The sequence below is a fragment of the Myodes glareolus genome, chromosome 19 (assembly GCF_982192425.1).
Source record: "Myodes glareolus chromosome 19, mMyoGla1.1, whole genome shotgun sequence".
In the NCBI taxonomy this organism is placed as follows: domain Eukaryota; kingdom Metazoa; phylum Chordata; class Mammalia; order Rodentia; family Cricetidae; genus Myodes; species Myodes glareolus.
In genome coordinates, this window is record NC_142044.1 from 30,734,133 (window position 1) to 30,758,141 (window position 24,009).

The following is a 24,009-nucleotide window of genomic DNA, read 5'->3' on the forward strand; positions in this document are numbered from 1 at the left end:
AGGATACCCTTAACCACCACATGTCATCCCAACACATGTAACACGTGCGCATGTGTGTATGCGCGCGCGCGCACACACACACACACACACACACACACACACACCAGACAACAAAATTTATACAATCCAATGGTGCTCTTAGACTGTTTTGGACCATAAGTTGGTGGGGGCTATCTATGGAGATGTAGTAACATGTATTTTCTGACTAGGCAGATCTGCGGTCAGGAATTTAACCACACACACAGACAAATACCTCAGGAGATTTTACTAAGTCCTTGTTTATAATTACACACAGGAAAATAATAACACAGCTTGTCACTGGCTGTGCCAAGGCTGACCTCAACACTGGAACATGGAAACCCTGGAAGATGATACCACAGTGCCACATAGTAAGGTCATCTGGAGTGGGAAAAGATGAAGGCTAATATGAAGAGATAGATTCTATGCCAGCTAGATGAAAACTTATTACTTTGGCTCCAAAATTAGACCTACACCTGGGAGGCAGGAAGGAAAGTTCAGTACCACAAAAGATTTGAAATTCCAAATACCAGGCATCTCGATCAGGACAGGACAAGGCTGCGGAGGCACAGCAACCACTTAATGGCAGAGAACCAGTCTGCAGACGACCAGGTAGAAATCAGAAAGGCTGCCTTAGTGGCCAGGGCTGCTGAAGATGCAACAAATATCAAGGAGGATGCCAGAAGAGAGGAGGGGTGGGTGTATGCACGTGTGTCTGTATGTATCTGCATGTGGTATGTAAGAGACAGTGGGACAGAGAGGAGGGGTGGGTGTATGCACGTGTGTCTGTATGTGTCTGCATGTGGTATGTAAGAGACAGTGGACAGAAAAGCAGAGACACGGAGAGAGAACAGTAACACCCATAACCCACATCAATGAAATACAGAGCCAGGGCTATCTGGGTTTCAGGTTTGGAGATGGTACAACCTGATCCTAAGCAACTGCTCTCTAAAACCTATCTTCAATTTTCCAAAATGACTTTCGGATCAGCTGAGACACAGATCCCCAACTGAGCACACTGCTCACATTGTGGGACGGCTGCCAGCCCACTGTCACGTCAGGATTCTGTTACCACACAAAGTGGCAAGGGTCACATGACCACCTTTAGTGCTCTTTAGGAGATTGGAGAGATGTCTTAATCAGCTGCCACAGATGCTGGCAATGAGCCTTGGCCACCCACCTGGACGCTTGTTAAGTATAAATTGATGAATTACTTAATAATCCATCCAATCTGTGCTGGGATTTTGCATACCAGGCATCCTGCTTCAACACTGGGAGACATTTACAGTAAACAAATTAAGAAAAGCGAGTCAGAGGATGGCCTCTGATGGGTCAAAGGTCAGGTCCTCTTGTTACCGAACAGACACCAGGCAATGTCTTCCCTTGTCAGTGTCAAGTGTGCTGTCCTTAGAACAGCCAGGATGACAAAGGTTCTGTAGCCACATGGACGTAGCAGTTAACAGAGGAGCTAACGAATACTGCGTCTTCTGATAGGGCAAGTGCTACGCCAAGCTCAGGAGAAGCCCCGTCTCACTTAACACTCAGAGCGCTCACACAAAATAGCAGGTTTTCTTCCTGTGTTACTGATGAAGAAACTGAAGTTAAAGCAGGCCAGCAAGGCTGGAGCAGATTCAAACCCTGACCACATGCTGGGCTCCCACACAGCACACTTTGCACAGTACAGCCAGCCCTTCAAGAACTCCCTCGTCCGGGTGCGCCTCAAAGAGAGAAAGAAGGTATCTGTGAGTTTGCCATGATGTGGCCACTTCATGCCACGCTTGCAATCACCCTCAGCCCCACTCGAGTGCTTCAGTGTTGCAGCCCAGCCAGGAACACAGCCAGAGGAAGTACATGATGCTTTTTCTTCAAGAATGCCCACCACAGTCCTCGGTCACCAGTGACCACTCAGCCTGCCACCCTTGACTCCATCTATCCACTTTAATGTCCCCCACCTCACGCTTGAGTGCTGTCCAGGTCCCCTGGGTTCATATTAGGATGACTGCTCTTGATGACTGCCCTTCCACAGTTTGCTTCCAAAAGCTCCCTGTTCTCCTGACACATGAACAAGGTGGAGATAGAGTTTCCCACTGCCATAATCCCCAGACTTCCTCTCCAAGCACCTCTGAGCAGCATGCTGCAGGTCTCACCTACTGCTTGACATCTTCACTTCGGGGACTATTCTCAGGAACAGTAAACAACCATAGTGAACCAGATGGAGAGACGCGCTCAAGCACACACTATTTCCAAGCAACCAGCCTAAAAGCAGGTATTGGCTGTTACTGCTCTTGATAAGAACCTGACATGCAGCACTAACCTGCGACTCCTTCCTCCTCACCCAGATTCAGCACGATGATGCAGATGTGCTTGCGCAGCTGGCGTGTGTTGGAGAACTTGCGGCAGCATTTGCTACACTCCAAGCTGCTAGGGGCCAGGCCACTCCCTTCCTCTGGAGCCAACGGGGCATCTTCACTGGGGCTCACAAGGCTCTCTACCATCTCCTCTTCAGTGCTGGGCTTCTTCGTGGAACCCTTGGGCCTGCCTCTCTTTCTCTTCATAACCAAAAACTCTGCAAAAGAAACAACAAGGCAGGGGGCAGTCACATGAGGAGCAGAGCGGGACCGTTACTCAACCTCTTTGTGTAAGTGTGGTCAAGGTCTGTGCTTTATTAAAAACGAAACGTCTTTAGTGGTTCCCCAAATTACCAGCTGCAAATATCTTTAATGCTGATGCTAATGGTAATCGATTTTGCAATATCCTGCTTCAAGACTACCAACGGGTCAGACCTCTACACACACTCCTTCAATAAAGCTGGAAGGGGGGAACAAGTTCATGTTGTGAGGATGGCTGGCAGTGCACAAATCCCGCCCCTTATTAATCCTCACTTCCACTTAAATCCAGTTCTCAGAAAGTGCTTCAAGACTCCTTTGCGAATGATTCTCAGACACTGATGAGAGCACCACATTCCTATTATGCAGCTATTCTGATTATGTCAAAGACTCAAACTGTCCTGGTAAGGAGAGGGGGAAAGTATTATAATGTAAAGCCACAAATTACTGGGCAAAAGATAATAACATTTTTCAAGCTGCCTACTGACCTAGGAATTTTTAAATAGTGTGATCAGAACTGCTTCGGAATGAGTTCCAAACTACATTACAGCAGCATTCTGGTCCATTAGTGCTCATCATGAAAATACTGGCCTCTAGAATGAAGGTGGGTTAAACAGGAAGCAGGAGCAGTGGACAGGACTGCACACACAGTCATGTGAACTGGGACTGATGTAGTTTTATGAATGTGATATGCCTTGGAGACAGTCCAGGCAGGGGTATGGCCCCAGCTTGATGACACCCCAATGTCAGAGCTGGCACTGAACCCCTCAGCATTGGGAAGAGGGGTCCTAAGGCTTGGTGCCATCTTAGGTGATGGCTTGACTGTAGAATGGGCACGACTGTTCCTGCTGTCTAACGAGCTGAGGCTCACACAGGGAAACACCAGTGACTCTGCTCAATGCTAGCACAGTGGCACCCTTTAATCAAAAGGGTTACCCAAGCCCACAAGGCAGGAAGATGGGAGCACAGTCTGCAGGGCAGAGCAGCATGCCTATGGTCCTCTAGGCAACACAACCCACCTCAACCCAGGGTTCCCAAGCATTCAGGGACACTGGACACGAAAATGGAACAAGAAATTTCCCTGTGTGACAGAACTCTGCAGAGCTATAATGCCAAGCACAGGTCAGCACTGCCTGAGGATCTAGTCCATAGCCTTCTCTGGCCTAGGTAGCCAGCACAACTACAGACTGCACTCCATCTCACTAGGCCATTGGGGGTGGGTAAAAATGGGAGGAAACAGTGCTTACAGACATGAAAATACAGTAAGGGACCAGACAAAGCAGCCAACAGACTGAAGCCCTTTGATCCCTTTGTCAGAACTGGATACCACCAAGGACAAAGGCCGTGTCCCGGGAGGACCAGTGGCTGGGCACTGCAGGTTCAAGGAAGGAATCCAGCAATGGAGTAAGAACAAAGTCTTGAAACTTCCTATTATTATTCTTTACAACAACACATGCAACCTGACGGAACAGCAATTAGCATCTGGGAAGCAAGGTTAACAGATAGTGTGGGAGAATTGTCTGTATTCTGTCAATCGTGTTTAAAAAAAACACTGATTGGCCAGGCAGGAGGTGTAGGCGGGAAAACCAGACAGGAAGTGGAAATGATGCAAGGAGAACAGGAGAATTCTGGAGAGGAGGAAGTTGATTCCTCCCACTCCTGCCCAGACCACTGAGCAGCAGGATGTGAGCTGCCCCACTGAAAAAGGTACTGAGCCACATGGCTAAAATAGATCAGAAAAATGGGTTAATCAAGATGTGAGAGTTAGCTAATAAGTAGCCTGACCTAATGGGCCAATCAGCTTTATAACTTATAGAGATCTGTGTGGTTGATTTTCTCTGGGGCCTGCTGGCTGTGGGGTACCAGGTGGGGACAGAAAACACAAACAGGCAGGCCCTACATGCTACAAACAGAACCTATAGAACACTCCTCACACCCCTCAGCTGAGCTGCACAAGCCAGCACCCAGCAGCTGACTGAAGTCTAAGGCCCAGCTCTAACCTCCTGGGGAACTATGTCCTGCTGTGCAGACAGAAGCTGTTCTCTGGATGCTCTGAGCATACAGCTGTGTCGTCAAGATGAATTTAACAGATAGCGAGGCCTGGTCCTTGACCTGGGTGACCTCCAGGCCCTCCTGTCCTTTCTGATAGGTGTATATGTGTCTGCCCGAAGGCTCTGGACTAGGTGGCAGGTGATGGGAACTTCGCAGTACAACACAGCACCTCCAACCTTCAGAGGGACCAGAGGAAAAGGGATTGAAAGACCTAGGAGAATGGAGATCGCACATGAGCAGTAGGCCTTCGAGACCCCAGCAACAGCTGTGTGCGGTGATAGCATGAGAGACTTCCTAGGTGAGTCTTGATCTCACCATGCATGAAGGATGGGAGGAGGTGTTGACATCCAGCACTAAATGGGGAGCCCAAAGCTCTACTGAGAGCCATCCTAGTCCCACCTACAGTCCTACATGTAGGACTTTGCTGAGTTCTGTAAGTTCCTCTAGCAAATTACTGAACCGGAGGAAGACCACAACAATCTCCCAAACTTCAGCTAGCCATTCAAAGAGGGTGGTCTTGAGACCCTGCCGCCCCCCCCCAAAGAAAAGATTATGGCTGGTGTCGTGTAGAGAACTGTGCCCTCACCTGGAAGGCCAGGAAACCCCGTGGAACGGGTGTCCTGTGCTTTGTCCAGAGACACAGTGTGCTGGGCTGGCAGTGCTGATGGCACGCAATGGGAGCACAGCACAGTGAGCAGCAGGGCAGACGGGCTGAGTCCCTCTGCCAGCAAACTGGGGGCTCTCTGCAGCCTGGTTACGCCTTACATCCCTTAGCACCTAACCCAGTGTCCTGACCCCACAAAGCCAGACGAACTAATGAGCAGTGTGGAATCTAGTGGTTAAGAAAGAAAGAAAATCAGCCCTGAAAGCTTCCAACACAACAGCAACAAAACTAATCTTCCATCCTCGACATCCATAATTCAGATCCTCGAAACCAATTAGTTAGCAAAAAAAATGAAATATTCATAAATGAGCTTGGAATAATTTAAGTTCTGAAAACAAGTTGCTGCTGTCAACTACCCACATTTCATGAAGAGCTGAAAATTCTAGGGCTGGGAGGAAAACCGCACAGCCTCAAGTCAAAACATCAGGATAGGCCTGGCTAGGTGTCTCTTCTGCTCCTCCGTGAATCCCTTAGCTCAGTCTGTCACTGAGCTCAGGCTATTTGCCCTCAAGTCTGTACAGTAAGCAGCCTTCCCAGTCTCAAGCAATTGTGTCCACTCAAGTCTGTGCAAGCCTTCTGCTCCAGGTTTTTCCTGCCACTAACCCTTGTCTCCTTACCATTTCCTGGCTCTAGAATGTTCCATTGTTCTGGATAAATCTGTCCCACAATCCTCAGGCAAGGTATTGGGGAACACTGTGCACCAAGCATGATGTATCCTTTGTCTTCTCAGGAGTGGAACAGCTTGACTGGTCACACTATGCTGACCCTCCTAAGATCAAGGCTGTTACAGTCCCCACAGAAGGAAGGCTGGCAAGGGCAGCCTAAGATTCTGGCCCCTCCATCCTACTCCAGCCTCCCAGATGCGCAGGTCTCAGGAGGTGCTAGAGCACACAGAAGATAGGCAGTTAGTGGAAGGGTAGGCTCCGTCTGTGCAACTGAAAGAATGTTGTCAGCTGTGCAATGTGGGACTTCTTTGGTGAAGCAGCTGTTTTGAGGTCCTATGTTCCTATAAGTAATTCTTCTCCTGTGTTCCCTTAAGGAAGTCCACTGAACTCACAAGTTCACCAAGACAGACCTGGATGAAATCATTTCTCTGTCTGTTCATGTCTCCCTAGGAAAATTAACACACTTTTCCATGTGCCCTTTTGCACATGGTCCAAACACACACACACACACACACACACACACACACACACACACACACACACACACAAAGGGGGGGAGAGGGGAGAGAAAGAGGGAGAAAGGGAGAGAGCAACAAACCTCCATTCTCTCTTCTGCTTCCCCCTCACTGTCCAGTGTAGCTGTTCAAGTTTCCTGAACATGCACATGTATCCTGCCTTCTCTCCCTCGCTACGTCCACTTCCTCCCTGCAGGTCAGACTCAAGCACATCCTAGAATACGGTCCAGCTCAAATATTAGCACCACCTCCTTGATGCAGCCGACAGCAACTGAGGCAGGACTAGCTATGTCCTCACTTGACTGGTGTCTCACACACACACACACACACACACACACACACACACACACACGGGATGTGCGCTCAACCACCACTTCGTGTGTCTTTTTCCTCACCTCCTAATATAAACCCTGATGCCTGAGCTGCCTTTTAATCCCTGGGTCTCCCTGGATCTTAAAGAGAACTGGAGAGGAGTAAGCAGGTAAGGAAAAAAAAATGATCACTATGTGACAATAGCAAAAGAGGCTTTTGGAGAATGCGCTGGCTGTGTCTTGTGCTTTAAGTTCACAACAAAAAAAAAGGGGGCAGAGCCACGGTGCTTCTGAGCCCTTGAAGCCAACCAACTCTCTCTGCCACAAAATCACCCTTGTAGATCCAAGGCCAAAAAACCTGTCAAAGAACAGAGAGAACCATGGGAGGTTTTTACATTCAACCAAAAGAAAAGAAAAAGCCCAAGAAAACAAAAAAGTTAATAATGTAAGCCTTTTCTTTGTACATCATTCAAGTTGGGGGGCTCTTTCCCAGTTATTATCTCATTTTACTGTTATAAAAATTTAGTGAGATGTGTGTAACCAAACATAATTCACTCTGTAGGAAACAAACCAAAGACCCAGAGGTTCCCAAGGCTTGGCACTTTTTCCAGAACCGTTAGCTGAGCATGCAAAGTTGGACTGCGGGGGTCCTTATTCTCGACCACAGACTCTACTGCTGAAGCCCCCAGGGCCAGCTAAGGATGCTCAACCCAGTGTGCAGAGCAGAGAAGAAGCCTTTGAGTAGGTCAGCCCTGGATTCAAACCTCCCTGTGCCTCAAGTTTGTAAGCACATCACAGTGTCCACTTCACAGAGCGCCTGTTACAAATGTGGCCTCTGTGACAGCGGCAGTGCACTCAAGAACGACTGGCAGGATGGCAAGTGTTTGTCACTGCACCACCGCCCTAACATTCTGGGGTGTGATATCCTACTTAAGAAATTCCTGCCTTCCCAACCAGGCCATCATCAGATTCTGTGACTCCTAGATGTGTATGCATTCCTGTTCACTCTCACTCAGTGAATGTTCTTCCTTGATTTCATTGTTTTAAAATAGCTCACACACCAAGAGACCAATGTAGAATTAAGGTTACACTGATTTTGTCATGGCTACACCTCGGATAACCAGCCTCCCAGTGCTCTTACATGGCAGCATGGTCTCTAGTCACAGTAGCTCCAGACCTTGGGAAATCTGGAAAGACTAACAATGGAGGGCCCTGACAGTCAATCTTCCTGACATTTATTTCCAAAGCCCAGGAAGCAATAGGGGAGACAATGAATTATTTATCAGAACCCAGGGAGCGTAAGCCTTTTAGGCTTCTGAACAATGCCATACCCCTCTGCGGGGAAAGACTGTGTCCTGTTCTACAGCAAAGCTGAGGCACCAGAGGCCAAAGGCCAAAGCTATTTTCTCCCTGCAGGTTTATCAGCCATACTGTGGAAATGGCAGCGAAGTTAATGAAGCTGAGGTATGAACACCGAAGGCACCATGCTGAGCTCATCACAGGCACTCCTTCATTTAATTGCCAGGTACTTCATCAGCACCATCCCAATTTCAGTCAAGAACACTGAGACAGGGTGGAGAGATGGCTTGGTGGTTAAGAGTATTCGTTCGCAACTTCTTACAAGTTTCATTCCTAGCACCCACATGGGGTGGCTCACAACTTCTAACTCTAGTTCTGGGAAATCTGATGTCCTTTTCTGGTTTTTGTTCATACCAGCACACATGTGGTGTACAGACAGATATACATACAATCACTCTCGCACACATATATGACAAAATAGATAAAAATTTATGGGTTTCCAAAAAAATAAAAAGAAGAAGAAGAACATTGGTACTTGCAACAATTAGTTACTATGACCCAAGGTCATGGAACTAGTAGGTAGCAAAGGTAAGATGTGAACAGAACTGTCTTAGTGAATTTCACAACCATGTTAGAGCAAATCACTCATACATCAAAATGGCCTTATCTGTTGAAAATGTCCAGAAGAGACAACAAAACAGATCTAAAGTTTCTGACATCGACTTCCCTAGGAAGTTGTCTTTTACCCTCGACCCAGAGCACATGATCCCCACTTGAGTACCCCAGAATAGCACCCTAAATGCTCATGAGTACTTATCATCCACCAGAGAGGAAAAGCTAACAGACATGGTACCTGGGACCCCTCAGCACCTACCATAGCAACCAGACATGGAGCAGACCCATGGTCAGTGGGTAGTGGATACAGAAGTGGAAAAGAAAGAAAGATGAAAAAGAAAGGAAAGGAGATTCTACAGAGGGATATACCGGGGGGGGGGGGGACAATACACCCCAAACCCGTAAGTTCTTCATAATGAAATGAACACAATGGTCGGGTGATGGTGGCGTATGACTTTAATCCCAGCACTCGGGAGGCAGAGGCTGGTAGACCTCTGTGAGGTCAAGGACAGCCTGGTCTACAAGAGCTAGTTCCAGAACAGGCTCCAAAGCTAAAGAGAAACCCTGTCTCGAAAAAAACAAAAAAAAAAAGCACAAATAGCCAACTCTCCATGCACACAAGTACCAAAACACACACACACACACACACACACACACACGCACACACCCCAAACCATATGTCACATTCATGTGCGCACGCACACACACCAAAGAGAATGAACTTGATCTACTTGGCAATTTTGTTTTGATCACAGCTTGAATCACAGCTAGAGACTTGAGCTGTAAGAGGAAGAAAGTGAAAGGTCATTCTGCAGACCAGACCTCTGTGAGCAAAGAAGATTAAAGGCTATCAAATAAACGAAAGGATTTAGGAACCTTCATGTTAAAAAGGTAAAGAAAAACAATAAATCAATTACTACGCAGTTAAAATTTTAATTAAACTATTTCAAGTAGCTTTCCAGTTAAAATGAAGTGTGAAGGTTAAATCTGAGTGGAAGCCATCAGAGAGAAACTAAGCCTGGACAAGAATCAAATTTTACAGACTTTCACGGGGAGAAAGATGTTGGGGTCTGGTGCTGGCCAGGACTCTCAATTATTTCTCTCAACCAGACCCCAATATAAACTATCTCTCTGGAGTGGCGTGGAGGCACAGAAATAAAGACACGACTCACATGGCTTTATCGGGAGGGAGATTCTCAGCGGTCCCTCATGAAGTCCTGAGTTCACATCCTGAAGAATTCCTCTTCGTTTATTCTCCAAACAGCCTTTATACCAAAACTTAACTTTGGGGAAATACATTAGCATTCTGTCTCCTACGTAAACAGGTGAATGGCTTTTCCTCACTCCACAACTACCTGTCTGTTCTGTATGCTAGCTGTTACTAGACTTGAACCTGCATCTCTATAAGGCATCCTCCAAATTACAAAGAAAGGAGTAAAACATCCTGGCCTTTTGTTAGGTTAGCGACAGCCTGCCTGGCAGGATACGTGACCCATCTCAGGTGTGGCTATGGCTTGATGGCTTGGCTGCCGTGCCATATAGAAATATGGGGCTACAGAAAGAGCACATGGGGCTCATAATGAAAAACTCAGGAAGAAATTCTCTCATTGTAAGAACCTGGTTTTAATTAAAGTCTTAGGAAATAGTTTTTAAAATTAAACTATACAAGCAATTAATCTTCTACTAAATACAAAAGAAAAGGACAAAACGTACTAGAGAAGAGTTTAAGTCAGAAGTAAAGTCTATATATAGATATATACATATATGAGAATGCCACAGAATAGCAGCTCAGTAGTGAGACTGTTTGCCTGTGCTGCTGACCTTCCTCAGCATGAAAAGTTTCACTTTTCATAATCACCACTATTCATGACCAACTCTGATCCAAACATATCAAATGAGCAATTCCAGAACGAAACAAACCCACAGCATAGTGAAATCTCCAGGCATCATCACTTCGCTGAGCGTACACACACTGTGTACACTACCTATTGTTAGCCATTCCGTGGTCATCTTGGTCATGAGAGCAACTACTTCAGGTATTAGAGTGCTTATGTTTAAGCAATCTTTATTTTACTTAAGAATGACTGCAAAATATAAGATTAGCCATGCTGGCAATTTTAGTAGAGACTATCATCTTAATGGTTCTGTATAATGTTATTGCTGCTAATCTTTCACTGCACTACATATGTAATAGAAGGTGGAGATAGGTGGATCCTGAGAGTTTGTTGGCCAGCCAGCCAGCCTAACCAAAATGCTGAGCTCACAATGAGAGTCCTGTCTCAAAACAATAGAACAGAGAGTGAGAGAGGAAAAAATAACATCTTCTTGTGGCCTCTGCATACACACAGAGGTATACAGAAACACACACACATACTCAAAAAGTTTAAACACAGAATTACATAACCCAGCCATTCCATTCCTAGGTATGTACTCAAAAAAATATAAAAACATGTATTTATGTGCAAACCTGCACATTCATGTTCATAGAAGCATTAATCACAGTAGCCAAAGAGTGGAAACAAGCTAAATGTCCATTAACAATGAATGAACTGACAAAGTATAATATATCCATGCTCCAAAATGCATTTCATCCATGAAAAGAAATGAACTGGCACATGCTATCACATGGATAAATCATGGAAAAATACAGAAGTAAAAGGAGACAAACACAGAAGGCTATGCTTTATGACTCCTGTATCTATGAAGCAAACAAAGGATGGCCATCCACAGGGACATAAGGTCAGTCAGGGAGTTCCAGGGCAAAAGAGGAAAGGAAAACATGATTGCTTAGTGGGTACAAGTGCTGGTTTAGTTTTGCTTTACAGTGAAGAATGTTCTAGAATTAAGTAATTATTACAGTGCATGCATTTTGACCATGCTTAAAACCATGAAAATTTATGCTCCAAGGCTGTTAATATGGTGAAATTTTATGTCAGTTTTATCTCCAAAGGTACAGGTATAAATAGAATTAGCAGACTGAAAAATAGGTCATAAAAAACTTGAAATGCATAGAAAGGGACATAAGCATGGGAAACACTAAAGTAAATATAAAGGCACAGAGAAAAGCTTGCACATGCAAACTTCAAGCATTTATTATTAGCATTTCTCCTCATTCTTTTTATGTCTGTATGGTATTTCCTTCTACGGAAAATATATCTAATTCAATTAACTTTTCTGGGCAGCCTATCTCTTCTCTCCAACTTACAGACAAGGCAGCATGAACATTCTATACTGTGTGTTTATGCAGGCTCTGCTTGGGCAGAGAAGCAGAAGTACTCATTTAGAATTTTAAAAGGTTCTATCAGAATGCCTCTGAAACAGTTTGCCCATTCACATTCTACCAGGATCTAGAAGCTTCTACTGTTTCCATCCTCACATCAGCCAGGAATACTTTTATATGCTTAAGAGCTTTCACCAATTTGATAATAAAAAAATTCAATTCTGCATCATTTTAATTTATATTCTGTTGGTTCCTGTGATGTTTCCTGAGAAGAGACAGGTGGGATGGAGCTGATCCTCTACGAGACAGGGAAGGCAGCAAAGCCAACATCAAGAAAACAGAAGATGACCACTTCAAATGGTAACAATCATCCGGCACTTGGGGAGGAGGATTCGCTGGGGAACTGGCCACAAGAAAGGAATGGCCTAAAGCCATCCTAGGGATAAATGAGAGAAAGCAACACAGACACAGTGAACACACAGACTGGAAGACTGATCTGACTCAGAGTGGGTTCTAGAACCCAGAGGAAGGGGTTCTAAACCAACACACAGCTAACACCAAGTCCTTCCAGGTCAACCCAAACTGATTAAGGCCAAGGAATATGCAGGAGTGAGCGAGTGGGACAAAACCATCTTTGGGGAGCCAGCTTCCCAGGCAGAAGAGTGACCTTTGCCTGTCAAGTGCTGGCTCCCCAAAGGCTAGACTTCAGGTGATAAAAGGAAAGAAAGGCAGAAGGGAACAGTTGTAGGGGTTGAGGGTCAAAGATGGGTCACCTCATTAGGTAAGGAGGGGAAGGGCAGAAGTCAGAATATACATCTCACAACACACCCAACACAGAGAGAGAGAAAGAGTTCCCTGTAAGCAGAGGGCTTTACTATCATTTCCTACTTCTTGTTTATAAAAGAAACAGAAATGCAAAGTTGTTCCCTGTCTGATTCATGTTCCATTTCACCTTAAGCAACACTAATGGAAAAGAACTATAACCTTTGCAAAAGCAACTCTCACATGCTGGCCATGTTAACCCACTGACTCCTGTCTGTCAGATGAGTTTGATAAGGAAAGCATCCATTTTCCTGAGGTCATTTCTGTTTCCAAACAGTCAACCCAAACTGGAGCCTCTCCTGAGAGGCCTTACTCAGCAGGCTCCGCTGGGAAGTGCTTCTGCAGATGGCCTCTTTCCTATTAGCTCCTCCCTTGGGGGTCAGGACTCCTCACATGGCAGGGAAAGGGTGGGGCCTGAGGCTCCCTGTGCTGGGGAAAAGGTATCTTAGAGCACATGAAAGCTTTCCCCTTTTTCTTCAAAGCCAAGTACAGCCCAGTTCCCTACAGGTTGTGAAGTGATTACAGATGCCTTTCCCCTGACTTGCTTTTCTGTGGGAGAGAGGACAGTCTGCCCCAAGGCCTTTAAGGGTGGAGACAGGTGCAGGCCCAGGCGTACAGCAGCAGCAATGAGCAGCAGTGGTGATGTTGACCAGAGAGAATTCCTCCTCCTCCTCTGCCCACTTCAGGTGCTGAATTTTCTTACTTTCTCACCATGCAACACAAACAGCAACGAAGAAAACTTTCCAGTGTCTCAACAACTTAATCATCTGTCAGACATATTTCTTCCAGCACCCTAAGCCTTGGCCAGAGGGACTTATTAACCAAACAGTTTTTGTCTGGAGTCTCTCCTTGTTAACAGTGTTGGACAGATGATCAATAAGCCAGACCATTTTGAATGCCAGTCTGAATATTCCCAGGAAGGAGCAACCGTATGGTGAGAGTGGCTAATGAAGCCCTCCACGGGACATTTACCACCCAGCCTGGGCTTCTACTCAGGAGACCGGCAGCTGTCCCTCATCATATATAAAGGGTTTTGTGGGGAATTTTTCTGCATCTTGTTTGCAGCTGTTCCTCCTGTACTATATCTTTTCCTTATCGTCTGTGGGGACCTAATTACAGTGCCTGGATGGCTTCTCTAATCCATGGCACCTGCTGTAGCTGATCTCATTCAGAAAGAGGGTACAGCAGCTGCAGACAGATGTATCTCCACCCACCGACGGTGAACCTGAAGGATGCTGTGTGACTCCATGAGTCACAATCTGAACCTTCCTCTAGGTTTTTAATACGGCTTTTGAGACACCATTTCCGAGACTATAGATAGTGATTTATTGATAGTGTATAGCAACACCTCCCTTCATCCTCATCTTTGCAAGACCCTATGTACAGGAGGTACATTCTCTGTCTTGATAGGAATACCTATCTTCATTTCTCAAATAAGTAAAGTAAGGATTAGAAAAGAAATTTCATTTGCGTTAAATAATTCGGCAGCTGGGTAGCAAAGCTGAACTCACCCCATAGTTGTCTGAGGTCAAACTCCTGTTTTTATTTCATTGGAACCTGCCTCATACACATACCCATGCATACACACACATATATGTATATATACACAAACATACATGCACATATACACACATACATATATACAGATGCATACACACATCCAAACTCACATATCCACATACACATATATACACATCTATGCATACACAACATACACACACACACACACACACACACACACACATATCATTGACCAGGTATTAGAGGGACACCTACAGAGCTACTAGGTAGGAAATTCAAAGATCTGATCTTTCACAAGAACTACATTCAGACAATGATGTGGCTCCAGGTGGATTTTCTAAGTTTCTGTTGAGACCATGAACAGGAGAGCTGGCCCCACAGTAATCTAGAGTGTTCCCATATCACAAGTCCCTGCCCAACACGCCTGCTGTCCTTACCATCTCCGCCCTTGCTTGGGTTGGGGGTTTCAGGAGTATTCAGAGGCCTGAGGGGGATGATGACATCATCCGCATTGACCCCCTCTTCACTATGCTTCTCAGACACATGGGTCAGGAGTTCTGACTGGTTTGGTGAGAAAAGGTTACAACATTTACACATGAAGATGGCTGTATTTTCTGTAAGAAAAAAAAAACACATATTGTTATTTCTCTGTCACATAAACAGTGATTATTCCAAAGAGCAAAAATAAAAATAAAAAAACCAAACAAACAAACAGAATCGCTGTATGCACTGCCATCAGCCTCCTGCACACTATCTTTCCTTCGCAGATACCTCAGGAGACAATGCTGAGAAGAAAACTCCTTTTACGGTATTTCAAGACTTTCTCTGGAAGAGACTAGCAAGGACCTCCCTGTGACCCAAATCGGTCCAAATCCACTCGGCAGCCCAGACTTCAGAAAAGCACAGTCAAAGGAAATATAACCATGGTCTGGAAGCTAAACCCTGCCCTGTCTCGGAAGAAGGAAGCAGCACACGAGGATCACTCAGCATTCCAGCCGAGTTCTCTCAGACCAGATACGGGGAAGGTTGACGAGAGCAACACTGCCAAGAGCTAAGTAAGACCTTTGCCATGACTGAACGGCTGGGTCCAGCAGTGAATGAGAGGCAACAGCGAGGCATGTGTTGCTTCCTGACACTTAATTTCTACCTAAGACATTACCATTTTTCACAGGTATTAGTAATTCCTCTTGTTCCTAATATCGTATTAGGTAAGAAGACAGAATGAGAAGAACTCATTTTTTAGTTGGATAAAATAATTACAAATATATATCAAATATTATATTTAGGACCCAAAAAAGTCATTAAGAGGCAGCTTTTGTTGTTATTGTTGTTGTTGACATTTTTACATGTTTACTGAAATGGAAAGACTGGTATACTATAAAAGATCATGGTTTGCAGCCAGGCAGACCCAGGTTAAGTTTCCAACTCCCTTCCCTAAATACTGTAAGTGGCGGAACCTTGGAGAAGTTCAATTACTCTTGGGAGCTTGAAGTCAGTGAGCTGAGGAGGTCACCAGCCTCCCTGGCAACAGACACCAGGTTATCCGGCCACACACCAAGGCCTTGTCCCACAGTTTAAGGGGTTCACAGTCCACTGTGGAGGAAAACACGGGTGGCAGGAGCTTGAGGCAGCTGATCAATCAGGGAGCAGAGAGAGATGAATGCTTAGCTTACTTTCTCCTTTTTATTCAGGATGGACCCCGGCCCATGGAATGGTATGTTTTACAGTTAGAATGAGTCTGCTCACCAAATTATCAGAATCAAGATTATCCATCAGAGGCACGATCAGGTGACCCTAAGACCTGTCAAGCGGAGAGTAATAATCATCACTGCCCGATGCCTGGTTTTGACATGGATATGTGTGGCTAGAAACCATGAGCTGAGCTCCACCAAGTTACAGCTAAAGTGCTACAGACTAAAGCCATTTACGCTAGAAACAAATTTAAACACACAGTGCCTGACTAACATGTCACCCACAGGCCATGGACAAGCCCTGGTCTGATCTGGGCAATCAAAGATGAATCTAGGCCCAGGCCTGCCAAGAGGTACCCTCATACAACCATGACACAGACAACACAGAACCACTGTTTTTTACAGTTTGCAATGGTGTCATTTCCCACAGGCCTCTACTAGACTAATATTATAATATCACTTCACAGATGTTCTCAGGAGACTGAGAACCTTATGACATTTAGCAGGGGAGAATGTCTAGGGAGCCAGAGTTATTATAAGGCCTTTCTCAGTTCTCAGTTCAAAGGCACAGCAAACACCATGTGGAGATTAAATAAATATGATGATTTTTTTTTTTTTTTGCATGACAGCACCAGAGAGGGCCTTGGTAGCCCTGGGTGACAGCTACCTCAGTCATCAATTGTTAATTAGCATGAGCTTGCCAGGTACCCTCTGCATGTTTAGCTGTTGGGTAGTGGACTATGCCTGCAATTTGAGTGACAAAAAAACCAAGCACTGAGACCCAGGGCCACTCCCATTAACTGTGGGCTCAGCCAGGCAGTATGGCCATGAGACAGGGCTCAGTGAGGAAAACTGGACCAGGAAAAGCTGACAGGGACAGAGGTTTTTCAGCATGGTCTGCTGAGAGTCAGAGTCACAGGAGAACAAGGGCAGATCCTAGAAGGCACCGCACAGGACGAGAACTCCCAGAAACTGAGGTGTTAAAAGAGCAGAGCAAGGACAGGAACTGACAGGGCTGAGAGGGCCAGCAATGATGGCTTCACTCTCATGGCTAGAGGCCAGCTCCTCACTCACAAACTGCACCCGCGCCCTGAAGTCCTGCCCTGCTGAGCTCCACTCAGCCCACCACACCAAGAGTGGGGGGTGGGGTAGATTTGTTCACCTACTCTACCAGCAGTCAGCAACAGCCTGAGCCACATAAGGAGACAGAGAAAATGTTGGCACGACAGAGGAGGCCACCAAAGGGGTGTCAGGAGCAGAGAAGGGACATGAGGGACAGAGATGCAGAGCTGCAGAGAAGAAACACACGCCAGGCGGGGCATTACTACTGATGGGAAAGGAAGGACAAAGGGCAGGCAAGTGAGGGCCTCTGCTTTGCTACTACCAACATATTCGTGTCTTCAGTAACTGCCTGCCCCAGTTACTGAAGACACCCAGGACAAAGCACAGGGCATGCCCTCTTGAACACAGGCCTCCAACATAGACAGTGACTTCTTGGAGATGTCTGTAAAGCCATGCATGAAAACCAAAGTGTCAAAGCATATTATAAGGGGTGCTGTACAATGCTGCACCCTCCGAATGCTAAGGATTATTAATACACCAAAATAACAATAGGAGAGCCACTTTTCTTTCTACAGTAGCCAGATATGAAAAAGTGTATCTTATATCCTGAAATATAGTCATAATTATGTTGTCAGCTGGCTCTGATGAAGATGTGATAATTTGGGTACATTCTGGGGTTCAATTACTATGCTCTCCTCCTTAACAAAAGAACTCAGAGAGAAAATGACATGCTCAGCACAAGGAGACCCACAGCAGTCTGGAGTGTGAGCATGCAATTCCCCTGAATTATCTGCTGGCTGGAGGCAGTTACTATGCACCGTTACAGATGAAACCCTTAAGATGCTGGAAAAAAAATAATAACTCCTCCTTTCTAAGCTAAGGACCAATCAGGTCCTCTGTGGACCTCTGTACTGGGACCCTGAGGACTCTGCCCCAGACCTCCCAGAAGATGACCATGAACTAGATTGTGAGTCTGGGGTCCCAGGAGATGACAAAGCAGTAGTGGAGCTGTGGGCTGAAGTCACAGGATGTAATCAATGTGAAAAATATTCTGGCGCCTAGCACACTATCTAACACTTTGTGCTGTTGTTCCTTTTAATCCATTCAGTATAACTAGAACACAACAGGGCTCTTGCATCTGCGGACTTGGTTCTTATGCTAGCCCCTGTCCTAAAGAGGTCATTTACTGCTGAAGTACGAATATGTATTTATGTTCACTGTGAAACAGGCACAAGCTGATTTAGAGTCAATAGAATCACTGAGTGTCTGATACATCTTCAGACCTACTGTGTATCAGACACAAGAGTCAGACAGAGACTAAGGGAGGGTCCACCTCATATGGGTAACGGCCTTTTCCATCCTTAAAAGCCCCCCATGATCACTCCAGCTCCAGACACAGCATGGGGAAAGGCAGAAGACACACTGGCTTTCACTGGCATGGACAGTGGAGTCAGGAGCCCTGGTTAAAATCTCACAATACTCTTCCTTACAGAAATAGCCTCATATTGTGACTGTCTACACAAATGGTTCTCCACCTGTGTGTCATGACCCCTGTGGGTCACAGGGGTGGCATATCAGATATCCTGCATATCAGACATTTTTATACTACTTTTCATAATAATAGAAAATTACATTTATGAAGTAACAACAAAATAATTGTGTGGTTGAGGGTCACCACAACATGAGGTATAAAGGGATTATATCTAAGCTATTTTGTGAGGCTGCTCAGGACTGGATGTCAGGGTTCCTAGACTCCCTCTGACTGCCTATGCATCTATAGGCAGGACTGAAATCCTTGTAACTCAGCATGCAAAAGGCTGGAGGCAGGTGGCCCAGAATGCCTGAGTCTGTTTCATCTAACTCAAGTTGTGAACCCTGAGTAGAACAGAGCTCAGGACTCTCAGGAGGCAGACATACACATGTGCCTGGGGCAACACTCAGTACATGGCCAGTTTCTACATCCTACATTCTCCTGCAGGGCACTACAAGGCTGACATGCTTCTCAGCAAGAATCTCTCAGCCTAACGAAGCTAGACTCTGACAACCCAGACCATGACGAGAGGGTGACAGCTGCTGGCACCTTCTCAATACCCTGGACTCCGAACTCTCCTGAAATTGATTTTATCCACGTTAAAGTGGCCAAAATGAAAAAAACCTTAAGGCCAGCTGGAGGCAAGACAAGGCATAACAGATGAGAGGCCCAAGGCACACTGAGGAGATGCAAAAGCTGCAGTCAGAACATGGGAGTGGCCATGCTAGGGCATCCTCGGCCAGAGGCAGCCCAGTGCACACCTGCCATTCCAAACACTGCAGCCAAGGGTCCCAGATTGATGGGGTAGATGAACTCTTTCTTCTCACTAGGACTAACAAAGAGCACAGAGCACTGCAGATAAGATAAACAAACACAGGGAAACTCAAGCTTGAGACAGGCCAGCTCACAACCCTGGGACCTGAGAAACAGCACAGCAGTGACATGCTTTGGATTTTGCCCTGCCTCCTGCAACTAGCCTGGTGCTGAAGAGGTTATAGATCTGGAAACGACAGCCCAAGCCTGTTTTCCATCCAAAGGACAAGCGAGTGCTACCAAGCAAAGCAGGCACTCTCTAACCCACCATAACCAAAAACCTCAGTAAACAGTAGCCCTGGCCCCATCCTATATTCAGAGGTCGAGAGGGAGCCAGAACTCTCACTAGCATCCAGCCATAATGACACGCCAGCCCTCACTGCACTTAAGTGCTACAAGAGGAGAAGCACTGAGATCTGTCAGCCCTTCTAGCCCTGGTTGGCCTTAATACAGCAGCAGAGGCACTCAAGAACCTAGATTTCACTGTCCTATTGAGTGTTGTAAGAGTCAGTAAGAACCTAAATTCCACCAGTTCTCCCATGAGTCAATGCAGGCAGGCAGCGTGGAGTCTGGACTCCATCGCTTAGCATAGTGGAAGTCTAGACTCCACCATCCAGCACACTGGGAGCCTGCACTCCAACACCCAGCCCAGGGGGAGCCTAAACTCTAAGATCCAGCCCAGGGTCAAAAGCAGCAGCAGGGACCATGAGTTCAAGTCCACTGGAAGTAACAAGGTATCACCCTCCACAACAAAGCCAAGGGAGCCAGCCAAGGCAGAGTATGTAAGACCCAGGATTTCACACCTCAGACAGCCAGGATTCAGTCACCGTTCACTCCCCGTGACTTGTCAAGAAGCAGGGGGAAAGTATGGGGAAGGACAGAAGGCCATGAACAGATATCAAGAGGACACAGACAGCAGGATGATTCGACGAGGACTAAAGCTGCCATCACAAGAAAAAAAATGTCTTCAAAAGCAAACTGAACTGGGGGGTTCCTCATCGATAGACAAAGTAAAGGAGTACCAACTGGAAAGTTTAAAACAGAAAACTAAAGCAACTACTACCAAAAATAATAATAATAATAATAATAATAACAACAACAACATTCAAAAGCCTTCAATGGTGAGCTCAAAACAAGATGGGGGGAAAAAAAAACAAAAAAACAGGAAAGGTGGTGATGCTGATGCAAAGAAGCAGGATACATCAGAGGCCCGGGGAGGACAGTGAGTAGCACCCAGGTACCCAGGGACCACAGCAACAGAGCTAAAACTCGGTCATCAGAGCCCAAGGATGAGGAAAAGATGTTGAAACTGGGAAAAACGTGGTAAGAAAGGACAACTGAGAACTTCAAAATTTTTGGAAAAATAAACGAACGTACTGAAGAAGCTAAGCAAATCTCAAACAGGATAAACTTCAATAAACTTACTCCAAGAAATATAATCAAACACTTGAGAAGTAAAAATAAAGAAATATGGTTAAAAAAATAACAAGAGAGGAAAAGCAACATATTTCCTATCCAAAAAAAAAAAAAATCATTTAGGAGACAGCGGATTTCTCAGCAGACAATGGAGACCAGAAGGAAGTGACAGAAACCATCTAATTTCAAGCACACTGCTGAGACTTGTGGATAGGGAGAAACACAGCTAACAGACGCACAGCCAAGGTACAGTCTGTGCTAAACCCCTCTCTGAGAACTGGTGTATTCCTAGCTGCATAGCCCACAATTCCCAGTACATTTCATGCTGCCTCCACTAGAGCTGCAGTCACAGCCTCAATAGCCCAGTAGCATCTTCCTCTTAATAATAATACCAATGGAGATCCATTAAGAACTCATCAGTTAGATGAATTAATGACTGCAAAACACTTAAGCATTTTTCAGTAACCACAAGAAGACAAAATGCTACAATGCTAGGTTATTAAATCACTCCATATAAAGACTGTACATTAAAAATCTCTCACTTCTGCTCCTTGATTAGCATAAATCACCCTCTCTAATATCCAACTATCTTCTATTTTGATGTATTAACTGCAAGAGAATTCAACAACCAGAGCCAAGTCCCTATTGAATTGTCTGTCTTATGAGAAGAGATGGCAAGAACGCCCCTTATATTTTTTGTTTTCCTGCTTTTCATTTGTCCTTAAGTTATTAAATTCATAGAAGCTAGCAGCTCCCAAATAGAAGTGGAAATATTTTAGCAACATAAAGTCAGACTGCCATCACATCCAACATAATGAACTAAGTCTCATGTTGTGCAGATTTGTGCAATATCACACAAGCTTCCGCCTGCCTCCCTGGTACGGCAGGCAGTGCCCCAGTCGCTTCCTTTATTTTCTTTCATGTGCAGGAGGAGTGTTTTGCCTATATGTACACACATATGTACACCACCTGCATACAGTGCCCTTGTAGGTCAGAAGAGGGCATCAGATCCCCCTGGAACTGGAGTTACAGATGGTTGTGAGCTACCATGTGGGTCCTGGGAATAGAAAGGAGGCCCTCTCAGAGAGCATCAAGCACTCAGAACCACTGAGTTATCTCTCCAGTCCTCACCCTTCCTTTATCTTTAAGGGAAGAAAATCAGGTTAGGATGTTTCCCTTCACACCTGTGAATATGTCTCCCATGTTGTCACTGTCATCACCACTATCACCATCATCATCAGTGTCACTATGTCACTATCATCACAGACACCATCACCATTACCACTATTGTCATCATTAACACCATCTTCACAATGATCACGAGCATCACCACCGCCGTTATTAGCACTAGCATCAATACCACCTTCACCACGTTCATTACCACCACTACCATCATCATCACCACCATCATTATCATCTGTGGTGGTCTGAAAGAAAATGACCCTCTTCTGGTCATGGGGAATGACACTATTAGGAGGGGTGGCCTTGTTAGAGGAGGTGTGGTCTTGTTGGAGAAAGTGTGTCACTGTGGAGGTGGATTTGGAGATCTCCTATGCTCAAGCTATGTTCAGTGCAGCACACAGCTGCAACTGCTGCCTGCAGATAAAGATGCAGAACTCTCGGCTCCTTCTCCAGGACTATGTCTCCCTGTGTGCCACCATGAAGATAATAGACTAAATCTCTAAAACTATAAGCCAGCCCCAATTAATGCTTTCCTTTATAAGAGTTGCCATGGTCATGATATCTCTTCACAGCAATGCAAACCCTAAGACACCAGCACACTATTAAAACTTGCTGGAACTAAAATTTAAAGAGGATGCAGGAGACAAGGAGGAGGTTTAAATTCATCAAGTTCTCACCACCTCCAAGTGGCACACAGGCTCACACTAAGTGTTCTTAATCTTCAAAGCAATCCTCTGAAATGGGTTTTATTATTGTATTTCTCCTCTGTAGGACAGCATCTATTTTTTAAAAAGTACTAACACTTTCTATGTCACTAAAAAGACAAAAACACAGATAAATAAACTAAGACATGCCAGCTTCTTATCACACCAATTGAAAGATGCCTCTGGGTGTTAGAGCTGCCTGAGTCAGTAACCTACCGCAATGTTCCCACAACTGAATAGAAGCAACAGAGGTCCAGCACACAGTAAGTGCAGGGCCCCCTGGGTAAGGCAGCTCAGAAAAGCTTGACTCCTGCTCCTTCTCCCCCTGTACAATCTCACTTCCCACTCTGCACACAGCACTCTGCAAACCACTCCTTCAAGACAAGAGAGACAGCTGAATAAACAGTACGCCTGTTACACTACCTTACCAAGATGCTGCTCGCCCAAAAGGACCTCTACCTTTCCTTAAGACACTGGCACCCCATCAGAAAGTCAGAAAACATGGAGACATTGTAAGAAGTCACATGTCTACCATGTGTAAGACTTCATTAACACAAAATCAACCTATTATGTGAAATGAGCTGTCTTCCTTAAACACAAGTCCTGCAACTAAGACAGACACAAAGACATTATCTTGTGTTACAGGCAAGCAAATGTAACATGTCTAAGAGGATGGGCTTATAGGACCATGAAGTTCAAAGATTACATGCACAGCTCCAAGGACAAGTCTACAAATGGGGAAGTAGAAAATGTGTCACGTCCATGCAAACAGCTGCAGAGGAGCAGCTGTGTGTGGAGGAGGCTGCAGTGCTTGTGGATAAGGAACTGGCCTGTCAGGGAAAGTCAGGCTCACCAGGCCCTGGAGATACAGACACACATCAGCAGGGTGTCAGAGGGCAGCAGCTGCCAAGGAACGAAACTGAGACCCTGGCTCCTTGCAGGACAGACACCTCCATGCAGGCAACCACCTCCTCAGAAGCCACCCTGGATGCATGATGAGCCAGTAAGTGCCAGGAATTTGGTTGTCCAGGAGGCCTGGAGTTAGCAGGCAAGGATAGGAAACCTGCCACCATCAACTGTGTTCTAGGTCTAGGCAGCAGGGCTCCAGAGCTGGATCTGTGCTAGCAATCCCCTGGAAGGCAGAGAAATGAGATTGGGCATCACAGAAGTTCACACAGTCCAAGGGCTGCCAGTTTGCAGTTTCTCATAAAAGCTTTCACACCTAGGTGAAAGCTGGGAGGTAGCTGCTACCCTGCGGGGAGACAGCCAGAGAAAGCACTGGGGGGAACAAAGCAGAAACTC

The 24,009-nt window shown here is 45.7% G+C and overlaps 1 protein-coding gene across 1 annotated transcript in view; it reads right to left on the minus strand.

Annotated features, from left to right (window-relative positions):
* The window catches only part of Zfat (zinc finger and AT-hook domain containing), a 175,622-nt gene that overhangs the window by 130,836 nt on the left and 20,777 nt on the right, over positions 1–24,009 (minus strand). The window contains exons 2-3 of the mRNA XM_048457183.3: positions 14,746–14,922; positions 2,333–2,584 (exon numbers count right to left, since the gene is read on the minus strand). Coding sequence (XP_048313140.3) covers positions 2,333–2,584; positions 14,746–14,922 — 429 coding nt within the window. The remainder of the gene's footprint in view (positions 1–2,332; positions 2,585–14,745; positions 14,923–24,009) is intronic.